At 35.7% G+C, this 20,372-nt stretch overlaps 1 protein-coding gene across 1 annotated transcript in view; it reads right to left on the bottom strand.

The window, feature by feature from the left end:
• Positions 1-417: 417 nt before the first annotated feature.
• The window catches only part of trim33 (tripartite motif containing 33), a 28,991-nt gene continuing 9,036 nt past the window's right edge, over positions 418-20,372 (bottom strand). Inside the window, exons 4-20 of the mRNA XM_058784730.1 lie at positions 20,017-20,149; positions 19,614-19,730; positions 19,325-19,439; positions 15,787-15,933; positions 15,372-15,489; positions 13,447-13,751; positions 12,862-13,035; positions 11,496-11,705; positions 10,937-11,063; positions 9,755-9,818; positions 9,413-9,563; positions 8,914-9,281; positions 7,783-7,906; positions 4,803-4,877; positions 3,375-3,527; positions 1,644-1,694; positions 418-1,451 (exon numbers count right to left, since the gene is read on the bottom strand). Coding sequence (XP_058640713.1) covers positions 1,236-1,451; positions 1,644-1,694; positions 3,375-3,527; positions 4,803-4,877; positions 7,783-7,906; positions 8,914-9,281; positions 9,413-9,563; positions 9,755-9,818; positions 10,937-11,063; positions 11,496-11,705; positions 12,862-13,035; positions 13,447-13,751; positions 15,372-15,489; positions 15,787-15,933; positions 19,325-19,439; positions 19,614-19,730; positions 20,017-20,149 — 2,648 coding nt within the window. The 3' untranslated portion in view covers positions 418-1,235. The remainder of the gene's footprint in view (positions 1,452-1,643; positions 1,695-3,374; positions 3,528-4,802; positions 4,878-7,782; positions 7,907-8,913; positions 9,282-9,412; positions 9,564-9,754; positions 9,819-10,936; positions 11,064-11,495; positions 11,706-12,861; positions 13,036-13,446; positions 13,752-15,371; positions 15,490-15,786; positions 15,934-19,324; positions 19,440-19,613; positions 19,731-20,016; positions 20,150-20,372) is intronic.

Raw genomic sequence — 20,372 nt, 5'->3', positions numbered from 1 at the left:
GTGTTTTGGGCATTTTTCCAACAGGATTTAACATCCCACCAATAGAATCCGTCACATACCAGTAGACACCATTATAGTTTCCATTAAAACCAATACAATTCCCATTATAACCATTCCCAGAACCATGGGCAGGGTTCTATTGGTTTTTTCTGGAAACGCATCTCAGTGAAGTAAGCTACCATAAAGAAACTTGCCCTTAAGAAATTATACACTGATTAAACCAATTACGAAGCACCAAATATCAAATCATTGTGAAATGTTGTAAATAAATGTATGTAAAAGCCACGTGTGACAACTTGCCTCGATTTGACACTTAAAAATGCCCCCGCCATGGAACACAGTTCAACATTGTAGTTAAAAATCTGCATTCAATTATAGAGTTGACTTAACCCAACAATTACAGGAAATTTTGGAGAATAGAATTAAAAGATATTTTATTTAAAAGGATTTTATAATTGTATAACACTGCCTTTTTAAATATTTAAATTTTGAACTTAAATTAATGGAAAACACAAATGAAAAGTTTAAAATAATTCACATTTACTAAACATAACACTGGCAATACTGTAGTTTATATATTATTGGAATGAAATAAACAATGCTTGTTGAAAGTACTTTTGTATTAGCTTTTATCAGGTGGCACAGACACCCATTTAATATGCATCTTTTGAGTTAAAGGGTCTGCGATTAAATTTTCCAACAATCCAGAAGTCACCGTTTTATTGAAAATAAAGATCAAACTTTCTCCTACTGAAGGGATTTCAACTGTAGGAATAAGAAAATACACATGCAAAGGAAGCAGGTGGGCCATATATGATAAACTTTATCATACAACAGAAGGGAGAGATGAGTATCATTTATAAAGTATCATTCACAATAGATTTACAAATATAATAATAATAATAATAATAATAACTCAGTTTAAGAAAAAAAAAAAAAAACGTTATTTACTAAATCAGACCAAAACAAGACTATTTAAATCTGTACAAGTGTCTTCATCGACACCCAACAATTCATTCATCGATCCTCCGATGATGACGATGACACCAACGTCCACAATGCACGTTTAAAAAGTTCTCACGCTGTATGTACAATGGATCGTCAGGGTTTGGGAGAACATGAAATAAAGAATCACATCAGTTCCAGCATTATCCCGCCCTTCAGAAGGCAGAATAGGACTGAGCTTGAGAGGAAGACAGTTTATTTCTCGCAGACGTTTCCTCATTTTTTTTTTTTCACTTGATGTGCAACAGCTTCTCAGTGTCCACTTTTAAGCGTTTGCGTTTCGGTTGTACGACGTCATCGTCAGAGTCCTCCGAATCCTTATCGACCTCCGCTCGCACCTCTTTCTCCATGACTACTGGGAACGTCTGGTCGGGAAAAATCTCCAGCAGTTTCTCCTCGAAATGCAGACTCACGGCTTTGCCCGCCTCTGCCACTTCCGAGTCAGCCTAGGAGAGAGAGGAGAGGGGAAAGAGTGTGGAAATGTGAGGAAAGGTGAGGAGAGAGCAGGTGGAATGCAGGCCCAGGGATGAACGGGTGAGGAGGAGGAGAGAAGCACAGAAAGGGTTAAAACTCCCATTTTAGCTGCTTTGGGTGCCAGCACTGCTGAACCCATCGGTGTGGTGTACGAAACATCTTACCTGAACATTACTCTGTTTCTCCTCATCATAAACCTGGATTATTCGAGACATCTAAAAAAGGGCAACGACACCACAAAAAAAAAGAAAAAAAAATACAAAAGAAAAGGGGGAAGAAAGATTTTATACCATCCACACAGTGAGGCCACAGCCTCATCTGTATTTAAAAATGTCCAAGGAGCACAATTTTCGGGCTTGCTCATAATAAATGCCTTTCAGTTAGAAGGCATAAGCAAACGGTCTCAATATATTCATGAAGAACAACTAGAGGGGGATTTGCCTTAAAATATTAATAAAAAAACAGTAATGATGACAAACAAACTAAATGCAACCCAGATAAAATGGATGGAAAAATTACAGAAAATTCTGAAATAGTTCATAATAACGTGCTTCTTTGACATGAATGCCACAATCATCAAGTTTAGTGAAGACAGTAAAATGTCTACCACATTTTACAGTTATCTTCAGATAGAAATAACATTTCAGTAACCCTTATAAATCCCACAACAAACACCCTATTTGTGAATTTCAAGCATACTGTGGCCACTGTGAGGAACTCAGACACCCCAAACAGAACAAATCCATCCACTGAAATGACCTAAAGTGGACGCACACATCCTTTGGTAAAATAGAACACCAAAAATCTCTATAACATTCAGTGTGTAAGAAATGCATGTATTGTCACTGCATTTAAAATATCAGTTGTTGCAGATGTAAAATTAATGTCAATAACATCAACACACAACACCACTTAAAACTTTCATAATCAACTAAATTGTAAAAATGATGTCAAAAACGCAACTTGGGAGGGTTATTATAGGCTAGTTGACAAACTGAAACTAAAACCATTTTCATTACAAAAACTACCAAAAATGACAAAATTACTAAAACTTCAACTAAAAATGGAAAATATAAAAATTACTAAAACTATATTAGTATCTCAAATGGTACTAAAATAATAGCTTCTAAGATATTAAAAACTGAAATTGAATAAGCGGTGTACATGGGATGCGAGTTTGAACGCATCAGAGCCATTTAGTTTTATTTTACAGTTTCAGTCTCCAAACATGTACACTTTACATACAGACTCCAAAGAGACTCCAGGTATGTTTGCTTTAAAGTTACCAATATTATGCTAGTGCAAATTTCACTTAATCTTTAGAATGAGAATGTTTCTCATTAATACTAGCAAAACTTGCAATTTGAAGCATGTTGACGATTTAAAAAAAATAAATAATAATAATAATAATAATAATAATAATAATAATATCAAGACCCACCCAAACTTCCGTTATTAACAGGAAATACATAAACTCATGGAGTTTGCTTCATGGAGTCTTGAATGAATGTCAGAAACTGACATTCATATCATGCATTTGATTGTCATTTGTATTGTTCAAATAAAAATACTGAACAATTATCAAATGTATCATACAAAAAACACTGTGCAACATTAAAATAAACATCCCCTCAATGGCGTAAAACATCAAAGTGTGTTAGCCCTGTGACAAACACAAGCTCAACATCCAGCCGCTGATTAATGCTCAGCTTGACTGAAACCATTCTTTTAATAGTTAGTACTGGTGACCATAAAAGGCAGTGAACTCATGCAAATCCATCACATGTTCTCATGCTGTGTTGCTTTAGTGTATTTCATCCTCTCCAAATACTTGATTCTTACATGCAACTTCCCATCGCACCCCCACACAGGTTAAGGACATGCCCCGAACTCACCTCATTATATTTGGCACAATTGCTAAAGACCAGGCGTACGTCAGACACAAACTCTTTAGGGCTCTTGTAATGCAGATGATGTTTTCGCTGCAGTTTCCGCTTTACCATGGTCAAATCCATAGGATGCTTTATTATTTTATAGTAATTGGGTACCTGGAGAGAAATCAAGGCTTCAGCATTAAAATTATAATGTTGAACATGGGGATCTCTTCCAAACCATTTAATTTGCCCTTCAACTCAACATTTTTAGGTATTATGTGCGCATCTCAAATGAAGAAGTACTACTATTAACACCATTTAACAGTATTAGCCAAAAGCAAAGGCAGCATTGTGGTTTAGGCCCATAATGCATTGTAGCAAGCTCAGCTTTCTCTGCGCCATTATCTAACCACAAAGATAATGACACAAATCACATGATAAAATTACTAAAACTAATAAAAATCATTTTCATTAACTGAAATGAAGCTGAAATAAAACAAATATTAGATGGGAAAAAAAAGAAAAAAAAAAGTGTCAAAATTAGAAACGTTGCCTTGGCAAATAACTAAAAATAAGTTAGTTAAAGTACTAAATTAACTAAATCAGAAATAAAAAGTTGAATAGAAACAAAATAAAACTAATAATGACAAAACCACACAATTACTAAAATTAAAATTGAAAATATAAAAGCTGATTAAAAATATTAATACTACAATAGTATATAAATAATTATACAATAACTGCTCAGCTCAGAAGGGAAATTATGATTAAAAAAACAAAAATATTTTAAGAATATAGAGCGAAGACAATTTGCTTGTCGGCCATCTGATCAGTGCCCTCCAGTCATGCAAGTACAGCTTCTATATATTATGAATAAGGAAATAGTGAAAGCTGTTTGTCAATGTGACATTTAAATAACATTTCGTATCAGGAATAAAATCTAACAACAATGACATCACTTGTTCTGCCTCAGAAGGAAAATCCCCATGTAGACAGCAGGACAGCTCACTAGGTTTTAGAACAGAGCCATGGACTGAAGTAGTCATGAAAGAGCAAAGGGAGGGGGTATATAAGGTATATAATAAAATTACAAAATCATTGTTATTACCTGTCAGCCTGATGCATTATTGCATTCACTCAATAACGTAATTACATAAGAATCATAATCCTACTATGACAAATAACAGCAGGAAATGGCCCAGAGGCTCAATACATGTTTGAAAACAGATGACTGGAGTCACTACAGATGTGCATGTTAGCGATGCTGCTGTTTTAGAAGATTTATTGCAGTAGTGTTAATGACCTAGCAGAGAGGCAGCAATTAAATATTACCACTCGTCCTGAGCAACGGTCCAATTACACATCTGAGCTTTGCCCTTTAAGAACACTTCATCAGAAATGTCTGCATTTATGGGAAATGAGGATATTGTGGGCTTGATGGAAACTCACCGATGTAGGAACAGGCTCTTGAAACTCTGTACTGAGCTCATGACAAAACATGTGCAGCAGCAAGCGCTCACAACGCTAAAAATACCGGAAGAGGAGAGAAGAAACATTAATGTGTAGTTCTGCAGAAACTGCAAATATACAGTCAGCGCCAAAAATATCGGCACCCTTGGTAAATATGATCAAAGGCGGCTGTGAAAATTAATCTGCATTGTTAATCCTTTTGTTCTTTTATTTAAAAAAAAAATAATAATTCACAAAAATCTAACCTTTCATTGGATAAGAATTTTAAATGGGGGAGGGGGGGGATATTATGAAATAAATGTTTTTCTCAAATACACGTTGGACACAATTATTGGCACCCCTAGAAATTCTTATGAGTAAAATAGCCCAAATTCCCTTAATCATCCATCACAATGAGAAAAACCAAAGAATATATTTCTGATGTGCAGCAAAAGGTAATTGAGCTTCACAAATTAGTGAAGTGGCTTTAAGAAAAGAGCTAGAGCAGTGAAAATTCCATTTTGTTTGTGAGGGTTTCAAGAAAAATTCTCCTAGCTCATCCAAAAACAAACTCCAGCATATTCAGTTATCAGACACTACTGGAACTTCGAATGGGACTGGCTTCTATGGTCAGATGAAACTAAACGATAGTAGTATCGTGTATCGACGATAGCAGATGTCTTTGTCGATAGTCAAGATGATATTAGGCTCATTCTCCTATTACTGTATAAAACTATTATTATTATTATTAGGCGGCCTATATTATTATTTGGCTATTATTATCAAATTGCCCCGCTATTTCACCTCAGCGCACTTCACAGTTCACACACGAGCAAATGAGGATTAGGCTGCTCCTCCTCATTGGAAATGTTTTAAAAATGGACTCTTACAAATTAGGCTATGTCAAGAGTGCAAAAAGAGACATCTTTTAGACATCTTCTTGAACAGCTATGAGCTATGAATGAACATGACGAAACTTCACCGGCAGCATTTCTTTTTCTTTACAGCACATTAACAAAAAACAATGATGCTTATTCTTCATCATCGTTATTATAAAAAAAATATGCAGTTAATAAGTTATCAGTCTAAAACAGGGCTCGTCATGGGGCGCACGGTCCGATGCGCTGTATGACTGATGCTTCCATTTAATTGAACTTTACTCCAAAAATATGAACTTACCTGAAAATACTTTTATCTTTAACGTGTTCATTTATGTCCAATATTTAGTGTTAAACTGTTGGTCTTTAAAATAAATCTACTTTTGGTTTTCTCCTTGACTGATTTTTAGACTGATAACTTCCGCGCCAATGCGGCAAACTTGTCACAGTAGGACGCGTGGTAGCGATGTATGACTGCTGTATCCAAATATATGAACTAGCTGTTTTAAATATTTTTATATTTAACATGTTAGTTTTTCAGTATGTTTGAAAGTATATTATTTTGGTTATTGGTGCTTCCAGGCTCTATCTCTCTCTCTCTCATGCACGCACGGTTTAAAAATCACCAAATAGTTATGAAATAGCCTATGATAATGCTGCCTTCATGTGCTATCGAAATTATCGTAAATACGAGTTTCCTAATCAGAAATTGGACATGAACGGCCTCTCAAGTTGTATTTACTACTGGGAAATTCGAAAATAATTTTGATACCCGAGTTTCCGAGATGGGCGGGTCATAAACTTTAAACATGGTGGAGGGGACAACCATTGCTGCTGTCAATGCTGTTCTCACAACAACTACATCCCTTTGTCATGTCAATAAAGTAGTGTACATATGGTTAGATAAAGTAGTGTAGATATAGGCTAGATATGAACGATCGTGCGAAGCATATTGTATGTTTTATAAGCAGTGAAATAAGCATGTATTTGACCAAAATTCCAGAATTGTCAGCAAACTGCATGTATAGCGCAGTGAATGTTTATATGATTGTCAACCAATGGGATGCTACATTTTATTCTTTCCGACATTAAAGCACTTGAATTCGACAAGCTCGTAATCACGACTATCATAAGTGGGAAATAGGACATTTTCGGCCCACCCACTCATGCACGATAATATCGTGTATCCGGCGACCTCACAGGCTGGTGATATGACGATATGAAAAATGACCATATTGCCCAACACTAGTTTGGTGAAGACAGGGATAAAAAGTACCCCATGTGTACAATGAAATATACTGCTGTATATTTGATGTTGTGGGCCTATATTTCTGCTGGAGGTCCTGGACATCTTGTTTAGACACATTGCATCACGGATTCTATCAAATACCAACAGATAAAAAAAAATAAAAATCAATAAGTGACTGACTGACTGAGAAATCTTATAATGGACCATGTTTGGATCTTCCAACCGTACAATAATCCAAACACAAACCTCAAAAACAACACAAAAATGGGTCACCGAGCACAAAACCAAGCTTCTGCTATGGCCATTCCAGTCCTCTGACCTGAACCCTATAGAAAATGAGTGGTGAACTGAAGAGAAGAAGCACCAACATGGAGCTGGGAATCTAAAGGGTCTGGAGTAGTGTTGTCAAAAGTACCGACCGCGATACCATTCGGTACTGAAATTTTAAAAAACGTCCATTTCCCGGGATTAACAATGCAGATTAATTTTCACAGCCTTCTTTGATCATATTTACCAAGGGTGCCGATGTTTTTGGCCATGACTGTATATTAATGAGGAACTCTGGTGAGCTAAGAAAAGCTTTGTAGACCATATCTGATTGCTGGGTCACTAAGGTTCACATTTTTAGCAAATATTTTAAAGCCAAACATCGTTATTGTTTGTCAAAACAATATAATGTGCATAATTTATATTACATTATAGAGTGTCTGGTATGAAGTATTGGGATAAATTAAAAAGTCCTCACAAAAGCAATCTTACTTGGCCAATCTACCAATTATGGGTAAAGTACTATGTGCTCCCCATAGTTCCCTCATTTTCTGAATATGATTGTGTTTGTTTCTCAGTGACTCACTCGCTGGTCCTCTGAACTCATTGCAGTCTCACTTGTGTCCTTCTTACTGGGTGGATCGTCATCACAGTTGTATTCCATCTCTGGATTTATGAGACTTCTGCAGAAGGTGCACATCCAATCTCCACTGCAGCAGAATGAAGGTATAACATCATTTAACACACAAAAAGGAATTAAAGTCTTAAAACATTCACACACGTTTGTTTTTACCCTGGCCTGAAGTCCGTTTATTAATATGAGTCAAAGTTTCTAGCACCACAAACAGTCATAATTTAGGTTTTCAAGAATTTCCACCCTCTCCCTGACCTACAAGCTGTTACGCTACTGAACTTTTATGACCTGTAAATGACCTCTGTTATGACTGGCAAAACAAATTGGTCAGTTATTTATCTCTCTACTCATTGTGTTTAGCTGAGTTAAGTATTAGTGCAAGGTCTAACAAGATTTGCAAAAAAAATAAATAAATAAAATAAAAAAACTAATAATTAACAACAATTTAACATTGATATTATATAACCGCACCCTTATAGAGCCATCCCTCCCCGTTGGGCGCGGTGGTATAATATCAATGCGTTCTCTTCTTTTTCTATTCAATCACCTTGTTTTCTTTTCATGCATTATAAAAAATATCCCTCGAACACTAGCACTCTCTATTCTTTTTCTATTCTTTCAACTTATTATGAAAGAAAAAAAAAACCTTGCTACGTGTAATGAATTAAACTAATAGACTAACTGAGACTTGTCACAGCACTTCCATATTATTGCTTTTTTGTTGGTTTTGATAGCTTCTGTTGTCCTCATAAGTCACTTTGGATAAAAGCATCTGCTAAATGACTAAATGAAAATGAAAATGTAAGGCTATGCTAGCTTCATTGGCACTGTAAATGCTTGCTCAGTGCCTTTGGTTTCATTTAACCATATGTGCAACTTGATGGCTAAGACATGATATGTTATTGGTAGAATCTTAGAAAATTATGACAATTTGTCACTGGTGTTACAAATAAAGTAAAATAAAAATGGTCATGTATGAATAGAAATGCTATCAGTGGCATGAAAAATTTTAAATAAAACAAAAGAATGTGCTATGATGGCATCTTAAAAATCAAATAATATAAATAAAGCCACATTCTTTACCTGGGAGAGGATTTGAGTGTTGGGATATGGCAGGTCATGTGGAAGACTTTAGGACAGCGATCACAGCACAGCAGCTCTCCTCCATTCTGACACACGGCACACCAGTCCTCATTTGGGTCGTCTTCCTTTCCTACAGTAGTCTGGCTGTTGGCGTTAGCGGTGCTCCTCTGCTGACTACCATTTGACGCGGTGGTCCCATTGGTTAAAGGTGCACTGGAGTTTGGCTTCGTACAGGATAAGCGCTGATCGCTCTGTGGTTCAGATTTAACATTTTCACCAAGTGTTCTTAAAATGTCCTGGACTGAACCGGTGGACACGGAGCCGAGGACGGGAAGAGGGGGAGTTAAGCTTCCTTCTGGGCTGCTCATCTGGTTTGAGGAAGAAGAAGAGCAACAGAAAGGCATTGTATGACATGAAACAAACTGTATCTCTTAGAACCAAGAAAAAAAATAAACTTGTTATTCATATTTGAAAGAAACAGTAAGCTGAAGATAAATACCATGCAAGCACTCCGTCTGCCATCTTTACAGCGCTCTGTTTTGACATTTGCTCCAGAATAGCTACATTCTTCCTCAACTCCCGGTTCCTGTTTGACCTTCACCTGGTCCACTGCCGTGTTCCCTGTCCCAGGTCTACTAGCTGACCCACAACTGTAAGCAAACACAGAAGACACAAATAACAATTTTTCATTCAATGTCTCTTTTTTCAGATATATAGTTTCTAAGCTATGATGTCACTGCAAGTAATATTATTCAAAGAACAGAAAAATGAATTTTTTTTTTTTTTTTTTTACTTTAAATGACGGAGATGAAAAAAAAAAAAAAAAAAGTGCAAAGCTGACCTGCCCCTGCTGCCCGTGCTCGACGTGCTGGATGGACGAACTGGAGTGTGAGAATTAGATAAACCTAGAGAAGAAGAGACACGGAGAGAGTGTTAAAAGATTCAAATCTTTAGACAATTAACAAGTTAGCAGACATTGTTATAGCTGAGGGCAAAAACCAATCTAACAAGTCTAAGTTTTAATAATGCATATTTTTATCAATTTCCAAGAGGTACAAAATGCTAAATTAATCAGAATTTTGTAAAATTGCTAAATTATCAACTTAATGTGTGTCGATGGTTATAGCTGACATGGGATGTCAATTAAGCGTCATAAGAAATTGCATTTAATAAACTTTAGTATTCACTTTGAATCATATAAATCATTTACAAATGTTTGATTTAATTTAAGGCTTTGTATAAAAAAAAATAATGCACTGGGTAGGGTGATATATATATATATATATATATAAAGGTTTAAAACAATGGCATTAATATTTATATAATATATTATTTATATGTTTTTTTTATATAAAACATTAATATTTATATAACCGTATTTATTCATATTTTAAATCTGCTTTTGCTTTTATATTTTCCGTTTTCATTTTACTTTTAGTAAATTATTTATTTTTATTTTCTTTAATCTTTTTTTTAGCATTTTTAGTACTTAAACTTATCTCAGATAGCTGCCATGGCAACATTTCAAATTTTTGCTTAAACTTTTAATGTTTTTCATTCAATAATTGTTTTATTATTCCAATTAGCGAAAAAAATTTTTTTGATAGTTTTAGTTATTGTAACACTGGTGCACAGCAATGCATGTATATGCTAGCTGGAGTTGTCGGTGAGATTGACACATAGGGCTGTGTGGTGAAGTAGCATATGGCATTATTAATGCTCGTGGGTCTAATGCAGCCTGAGCCCCAGGGTTGGTGCATATGGTTGGATGGGAGACTTTGCCATACGGAACCAGAGGCACTGAGCCGGGCAACTAGCGCAGCCTTGTCCCCCGGGTTGGTTGGATAGGAGTTTATGCCATATAGTACCAAGAGCAGGACGAGTATGGAATATATTAAGCATATATAAATATTATACACACCAATTCTGCATGAATATTTCATGACATTATTTAAATGCATGCTAATTTATACGAACATTTGGAATCCAAACAATTCATGTTAAAAATTCACCCAGAAAGTACCTGAGGATCCTGGGGAATGTGTAGACGGTCCCGGTGAGGGATTGGTGGGGCCAACAACAGGATATGAACTAGCAGAAATATATCGACTGAGAATGTTATCCAGTGTGCTCGAACCGGCATCTTCAAGCTGAAAATTACAAAAACAAAATGTGTATTTGCAACACATGAGCTCTAAATCAATTCAGCTTTGTTTAATTTTGCTTCAGTTAAGGAAGTGTCTGTTATATAAAAAAACAATAATAGTAGATCCAAGCATAGGGATTGTCTTTGTCTCGTTGCCTTAGGTGCCTTAAACCTAATTATGTTTAAAACCTTTATTGCATTTAGGCCCAAAAGTTATTACATTTAAATGCTTTATTACATTTAAGCCCAAATGTTATTACATTTAGGTCCTTTATTACATTTCCACCTGATTATTAGATTTGTATCCTCATGATCACGCTTTCTGGGGTTTGTACTCTGTACCTTTGGGTTACCAGGCCAGATCTATAACCACTAAATCATTCCACAACATCCAATCAACTGACAATCAGTCTAAGGAAATGCAATAGTAAGTTACCTGAATGGGAGGGATGTCGGGCAGGCAGGGCAGGTTTTCGGGGTTGGTGACTGATGGTATGAGCTCTATGGGGGCGACAACAGGACTAGTGGGGCCACGGTGAATGTGTGCATTGGCCATACTGGCACTGGTGGGACTGGTGGGGTTGGCAGCACTAATGTTGTGTAGCGACGCCACAGGGAAGGGCCCAGCATGCCCAGGATTGGAGTGCTATGAGGGGAAAAAAGGGAAAGGTGTTGGAAAAATGGCAAAAAATACATTCATACAGCAAGTACATTGACATTTTTCTGAATGTGGAATGTGTTGTTGTTTATATTAGTCCTGTGTAAAAGGCAAGACAAATTTACTAACTTTTTTCTCAAACAAAAATAAAGAAAACAACATCTGAAAACCCTAAGCCTCTATATTAAAGACACAATGTCTTTATAAATATAATTACAGTATGAATAAGAATGTGTAAGCAGCGCTAAGAAATTACTCACCACTTAAATAATGACACAGTATGTGTTAAAACTGGCTGTTTAAAGTATTTAACAACATACATTTTTATTTACAGGTTTAATAAATAATCTGAAATGTTTAGTTCATGAATTATATTAACAGGTATTTATTAGAAGGTGTTTATATTAATACCTATTTATTTTAACAATACATTTTACATTAATTTAAACTAAAAATATTAAAAACTATTTAAAATACAGAAATATTAATATTAAGAATATATAAAACACATTTTCATATGAGATTAATATCAGTATCACAGTCACGTATAATGATTACATAATTGTTATATAGATTCTACATACAGACAAACTGTCATTTAATATGCAGCAAATATTTTTCAAAAGTAAACACGGTTCATATTTTAACACTAAACACGGTTTCATATTTAAACTGTTCAAATTTTTAAGTTGCCAATCCTGGGCTTTATGTCATGTGACCTACAGGAGCCAATGTCACATGCTTTGTTGGTGTCACTTTCAAGATCACTTTCCTTAATCATAATAATTGCTTAATTTATAAAAAAAATAAAAAAAAGCAACTCATTCATAAATAATGTAGTATGATATTTCATACACAATGTTTCAGACATAATAAAATTAGGGTTGCAACGAGGCAGAACATTTCTGGTGAATGTCAAACAAACTCAAGTCATTTTGGAAACGTTCCAGGATTTTTTGGAAACTTTTGGAAATGTTTGGAAATCTTGGAAGTTTCTGGAAATTTTCCACCGTTTGTAACCCTAAATAATATTCAATAATACATACATATATATTTCTAAAACGATCAAAAACAGAGAAGGAAAAGAGAGACATCTTAAAATTTGGGTTTTTATCACATGACCTGCTGGAGTCTCTGCACTGACCTGTCTCTGTAATTGAGGCTGCATCATAGGATACGGTTGCCCGTTGAGTCGGGGCTGCGCTGAAGGCATGCGGTTCTGCGCTGATACCATGCGCAGGTGATGAGGTGGATACATGTGGGAGGAGCCATTAACCCCACCCCTCTGGAGGGCCTGCATACTAATGAGCCTTGGTGGCTGAAAAGCGAGACAGAGGAAGAAATGACAACCTGGCCCTTAGAATAACAAATCATACAATCAGGAATAAACGTTGGATGACTATAATTTCAAAATCAACAAATATTTATAAGAATAAAATTTAGCTGACATCCATTCTGAACAAATCGTATGGTTATTTCAAAATGAAATCTTCCTTTAAGGAAGAAAAACCTTAGAAAATGATATAACACTAAAAGAACAATGTTCATCTGACAAATATGAAGCTTAACCAGAAAGACCTTAATGGTCATCAACTTTCATCGAAAAACAGAGCTGGTCAACCAGGTTTTCCAGCTTTACAAGCTTTCCTAGTTAAACAGCACATCTGTACTGGTCCAGAATAATCCAGACATGTGTGGAAAAACAGGAAAGATCTAATGTCTAAATTACCGGTTGCTGTATACTGGTTATCTGTGGTGGACCTCCTTGTCTGGGATGCTGGGACATCTGTGAGGCGATGCGCATCTGCTGCTGAATTTGTTGCTGATGCTGTTGTTGTTGTTGTTGCTGCTGCTGCTGTTGGTGCTGGTGCTTCTGAGCAATTGCAGCCTGCTGCATGTGCTGCAACCTCAGCTGGGCCAGGTTGATCTGTCCTGAGTGCTTACCTGGGTGGTTGTGACTGGGAGAGATCTGCTGATTGACCATCATTTGGGGAGGAGGACCAGTATGTGGCACTTTTTCAATAACCAGATTGCCTGGCCAAAAAAAAGGAAAGAAGGCATCAATGCTCCTGAAAGCATATAAACGCCTGTTCACACCAAATCTGAATTCACACCATGCTCTGAAAAAGTTAATCAAAAAAATAAAATAAAATACTGTAGTACGGGAAAAAAAAAAGTTTAATTATATAATATCAAATAAAACAAATAAAATAAAAATGATGCAGTATGATATTCCTATACTATTAATAATAAATGTTTAATTAAAAAGAAAAAGTAAATAAAAATACAATATGATATTTCAGACCAAAATGTTCAATTTTAATATACATAAACAAAATAAGATGCAATACACTAAAATCGGCTGCAGTAATTTAAAAAACTAAAATAAAAGAAAAAATAAAATACTGTAGTGTGATTTTTAAATGTAGAATTATATTTCAGACACAATGTTTGATTTTAAATAGGGGTTTCAACGTTAACGCAGGCGATAATCAAAAATCTTTAACGCATTAATATTTTTTTTAACGCAGATTAATCGTTTGATAAGGTTTGACCTCAACTTCGTCCCGTCATCGCAGCGCGGAAGGTTATCGATCATTGTGTGATGAGGGTACAGCGAACCAGCGTTGCCAGGGTAATGGCACAAGTGGGCTATTTTGAAAATACAGTCGCGGGAAAAATTACAGAGCCGTGGGTTGCGTTTTTTTTTTTTATGTACCGCAGTTGCCCAAAGTGTATATAGACAAATAAAAATTAAAATAGATCCTTTTACTAATGTGTATTATACTTCCGATGTATCCCTGGCAACTTAAGAACGGAGAGGCGGTGTAACATCACAAACAACGTGAGTTTCAGCCAGAGCAGCAGAAATAAACATGACAACAGCCACTATAGATTATATAAGATAATAAACACACGATTACGATAGGATATGGTCTGTGTGTGATTTTCTTGAGAGGAATGTATACATCTGAAATGCTAATTTGTGCAGCGATATAAAAGGCTATAAATAGCATATTTTAACAACAGTATGTGACCAAATTCCACATGTGATCGTAAAAGGAAGTCATTACAAACACTCGATGGTGGTTTGAAGTGAGTTCTGAGTAAAAGTGCACTATTAATCTCATAAATTGTCTTATGTAGCATGATGCTAATATTAGCTCTAATGCACCTGCAGAACAGGTCCAATTCTTCTTGATAATGCATTTTGTCATAATACTTCACGTACGGTCGCAAGAAATGTTTTGTTGTATTTATTTAGAAATACTTTTGATAATAGTTGGGTAAATGTATACTGGGATTGAAGCGATGTGGCTTGGTAAACGTTTTATTGCCAGTATAAAGGCTGATAATGGCTGAATAAAAACAAAAGAATAATGATAAAAGAATAATAAGGATTATGTTTCCTTAAACTAGTTTGTCATCCATTTCTTTTTCAACACATTTACAGGTAAATCCTAGTATTTTAAATGTGCGATTAATCGTGATTAATCACAGTCCATGACTGTGATTAAATGTTTTAAATCGATTGACAGCACTAATTTTAAAATGTATTTATGAAAATTTTAACTTGGTGCAAAGGGGCTTTTGCTCTCAGTGCGCTATAAAAACAGGTTTCAGCTGCAAGTTTAGTTAGTGTTGAGTCAATACCAAGGTTAACCACATTCTTGGCCCAGAAGGTGGGGTCGCAGAAGAAGCGGACTGCTCCATTACTTTGAGGTACTGGGTCCACACGGGTCTTCATGATGAAACGCAGCTGGTATGTGATCTACAGTGTTGAGAAAATCCAAAAAAAGCAAATGAGGAAATACACAAAGGAGAGATGAGTCTATAATAGCAATGCTGTTCGTCATTTAAACAACTGATGTCAGCAAGGTCCAGATCCTGATTAAACAACATCCTTTCAAATGAAGGAAGTAGTTATGTTTGAAATAGTGTAAGTGGCATCTCCAAAGACAGAACTGTTATTGTTGGGAGGTGTAGTGCCAATACAAATGATACCTTTGCAAAAACAGAACCTAAAATAAACGTAAACAGGTGTTTTTGTAAAAGAAATAAGGCTGACCAGTCTCTTGCTGTAGAGTAGGGCTGTGCTGCTTCCATTGCTGATGGCCCAGTTGGTGAAGTTGAGCACATGGATGATCTGCTGGGCCAGGAAGCTGATGTCCCTCTGTTGGCTGAGCAGCTTCATACTCCTCTCTTTGGTCACACTCTTTATATGGTGATGGAGGGAATGATAAGGGAAGAGAAGAATATTATGAATGACTGAAATGAAACAAATTCTGGGCCTCAAAATGATGATCTTTCTAATGCCAAACTAGAAACCATCAGATGCTGAGAGGCAGGATAATTGTGATCACAGTTTCCAGAACAACAAAAACTAGACTTGTGGCTTGTGCACAACAAAACTAGATAAAACACAACTAAATCACCAGTGTTATTTTAGTAGTGTTTTTTTTTTTTTTTATTAGTGCTGTGGCATCCAAAATAAAAGATTTTTTGTTTACATAATGTGTGTGTGCTGTGTATATTTATTATGTATATATAAATACACAAACATGCATGTATATATTTAAGGAAAATATGTTGTTTATATATTAAATATAGCTACATAAAATATAAATTAAAATATAAATATATAGACATGTAAATATTTTCAAAATATGTACTGTATGTGTGTGTAATTATATATACATTACACACATGTAAACAAAAACTTTTATTTTGGGTGCAATCTTTGACCGCACTATTTTTCATTAAAGTATTTAGAATTGGCTTTTATTTTTATATTATATTTTCATTTTAATTTTAGTTTAAAGGGATAGTTCACCCAAAAATAAAAATTCTGTCATCATTTACTCACCCTTAAGTAGTTCCAAACCTGTATTAATTTCTTTGTTCTGCTGAACACAAAGGAAGATATTTTGAAGAAAGTTTGTAATCAGGCTGTTTTGGGGCACCATTGATTTCCATAGTAGGAAAAAAAATACTATGGAAGTCAATGGTGCCCCAGAATTGCTCTGTTTCCCACATTCTTCAGAATATCTTCCTTTGTGTTCAACAGGACAAAGACATTCATACAGGTTTGGAACTACTTGAGGGTGAGTAAATGACAGAATTTTCATTTTTGGGTGAACTATCCCTTTAAGTTTTAGCAATTCTGTTATGCACTTTGGTCATTTTTATTAGATTTTCTCTTTTTTTTTTAACTTAATTTCTTTTAGCTTAAATTTAGTTTTATTTCAGTTTTTGCTTTGGTAACTTCATAACTAATTTCACAACTAATTTCACTTAGTCCCAAAGCAAGTTTTCAAAAAAAAAAAAATATTTATTTATTTTTAAGTTTTTCATATAATGAAAATAATTTTTTAAAGTTTTACTTTCCAACAACATCACTGGTTTACACTGAAAAGTACAATGTGGTAATGTGACACATTCAGGTGTATGTCCTGTTTCCATGTATGTCACACGGCACACTTTATTTTCACACTCTATACTCCGTCCATCTAAAACAACATCTAAAAATTTTATTCATTGTAACTCCACCTCACTACATCAAAGCAGTGAAGTAGCCAGTTATCTCACCGTTCTGCTCTGCTCTTAAGTCAGTGGAAATTCAATATGGGCAGTTTCTGATGTCTGGAGTCAGACGACAATCCTCATAAAATATGTTCACAAGCAGTCACAAATGACACATTTATACCAGGGAAAGATAGCCATCTGTCTGTGCTGCCCACTTGTGATCGGATCACCAGAAATGGACATTAACATCAGGCATAAATATAGACTCTGGTTGCTTAAAGTTTCACCACACTTGAAGGGCTTCATCAGTTGTGAGATGAGAACAGAGAAGACTCCCTGAAGATGTAACATCAAATACTGTGACATCTGCAGGGCTCGATTCATCACAGACTGGTGTGAATTGGAGTAAAAGGTGTCAATTGGTGCTAAATTGGGTTGAGCCCTGAAGGACAGTGTTGTAGGCGTCTGAAAAGCAGCACTTCCCCTTTCAGCCATCCATTTGCTGCATTTTCACATTTGGCCTCTCTCAAACCATCTATCTTCAGTGTCCAAACTCTTCCTTGAACATGTCATTCTTGTCCTTCAGATGTCGATACATTGTTGTATCGTGCCCAGAGGGGTTCATTCTTCTGTCTTGCATCATCCATTTCTAAACTCAAGTAATCTTGTTCATACCCTAGCAGTTTTGCTCCAATTCACACCATCAGTAAAAGATTCCTCCACAACGATTCGCAAGATCACATTCGCATGTGATAAGATTCACACAAGATGGTTGCTGGAAAAACACAATGACTTTGTTTGCACTAGGTATTAACATGCATCCCAGGTGATCAAATCACAAATGGTCAGCTGAGACAAATCACTGTTTACATCTAGAATTACCATGTAGTTCCAATGCATCACCTGCAACCACTCAGGATCAGATTTCATCTCTTAATACATGCATAATTTACTGCACCACGTGTGTTACGCATGTTAAATACGCATAAACCACAAACATTACATCTTGAAAGCTCGTTATTTTTAGTGAGGCAGATTCAACAACTAAACTTTGAATACACTTGCGTCACATGATCTACATTTATTAATTTAACAGACGCTTTCATTTAAATTGAATTATTTGTGCCTCTGCATAAAGGGCTTTTCAATGCTTCTCTTTTAAATACACAGTTGTTTTTTTTATAGTTGTAACAGGTCCCCAGTTTAAAACCCTTGTTTTGTTGTAAAGGATGATTGAATGGTCTTTAAGTGGTCTTTGTCGTTCGATCCAGTTTAAATGTATATACACGTTAATCCCTCTATCTATAAGTGCATTTCCATTACAGATTTGCGCAAAACTTTTGCAATATTTTATAAATGTCAATTAAAAAAACCATTGCGAAACGACAGCATTTCCATTAACCGATGTTATGCGACTAAAACGTTATTTTTTCCTCGAGTCATGACAACTGATGTTGGTATATCTCGCAGCCACCACACTAGCCACTATTTTTAATCGAAGGAGACGTAGATGTGTATCTTGAGCAAAGCAGCGTGGAGAGCTGTATCTGGGGCGCTTCTGAAATGTGCCACGGCATGGCTGTGTAAACACAAGCACTTAAGAGTGTCCGCGATCAGCTCCGGCGGCTGTGTAAATAAGGGGTTATTCAAGTATTAATAGCAAGGAAAGCCCCTTATACTTGTGAGTGGCCATGTATGAGGTGTTTCTTGGAGGTTATAGTACATTGAAAAATGATCATGTGACTTTTTTTACGTAAGCTGTAAATGCGCAAAAAAAATTTCCATTGCAGTTTTGCTAAATATTCCTTTTTCGAATTGCCTAAAAAAAAAACACCTCATGTAAGCTTTTTTGCAAAAAACATATATGGGAGTTTTTGCGTTTCAATTTTGTTTTCAATCTGCCTAATCTGAAAGGTAATGGATACACAGCTAATGATGCTTGATGGATTAGTCTGCAGCATAACCAGCCACCATTTTCTCAGTTATTTGTTGTCTTAGCCGTCCATGCAAACTTCTTTTAACTAGAATTTCAGACTTGTTGCCTTCGGATATCAAGTATTTTTTGATGCCTGTATCCTTACCTCCAACTGCTGCAGTAGAGATTTGCCTTTCTTGTTGATTTCATTGATGAGAGTAAAGACTGCTATTTTTATCTCATGTTCAACCTTCTTATGCGTCTCAGAAACTTCTTTAATTCTAAAGGGGGAAAAGGGGGACAAAATACATCACATTTTTTACATTAATTACTCATAAAAAGTGCATAAAACACAATCATTCAATCATGTCCAAGCACTTGTCTTTAATAGAAAAAACAAGATATATAAATTTCATCAGATAAAACTGATGGCAAATATGCAACAGCAGTCCTACCTGTTTTGCACCTGAGATGCAGAAAACTCCACAAAGTTTCTTTTCTCTTGCAACTTAGTCATGAAGGCCTCAATGACACCCTTCTGGTTTTGAAAGGCTTCTTCTAAAAACTGGTACCTACAAAAAAAAAAAAAGAGGTGGTGGAGGTGAAGATTATCTTATATGGTGTGTTTATTCAGACTTTTCTGGAGTTATAAACTGTTGTCTGCAAGACTGAAATTATTTTTTATTTCTGGATGATCTATTCCTTTAATACCATGCTTTTGTTCTAGGTCTCTCTTTATTTAATTTTCTTGCTCAAAAATGCTTTCATACAGTGCCAGATGATTTAATACAGATGAAGATAATCATTATGAAGATGATGATGGTGTGTGGTTACTGTAAACACTGTGGTCCAGCTGACCTGTGTTCTTTGTGTTCAAGTAGCTGGCAGTCTCTGCAGGTTAGAGTGTCACATGTCTCGCAGAAGAGCTTGAGGGCCTCTTGTTTGTGTACCGGACAGAAGACAGGTCTCTGCCCTGACGTCCCAACCGATTCTGCAACACAGAACCACCTAAGTCAAATTCATCTTTTCCTGCTTATTTCTTCCCCCTACCCTCTATTCTCCCAGTCTATGACTGCCATATGTTCTCATATTCCCCTTGCCAAACTCAATCAAAATGAGGGAAACTAAGTGGATTAGCTTTAATGAAAACAGTACAGGCTGAGCAAGCGACTCACTCAAAACTCTGCCTGTTTCCATAGCAACTGTACTACGAT

Source organism: Onychostoma macrolepis, chromosome 08 (genome assembly GCF_012432095.1).
Source record: "Onychostoma macrolepis isolate SWU-2019 chromosome 08, ASM1243209v1, whole genome shotgun sequence".
Classification (NCBI taxonomy): domain Eukaryota; kingdom Metazoa; phylum Chordata; class Actinopteri; order Cypriniformes; family Cyprinidae; genus Onychostoma; species Onychostoma macrolepis.
Note: the sequence above shows the minus strand (reverse complement) of the source record. Positions and strands in the feature narration are given on the sequence as shown.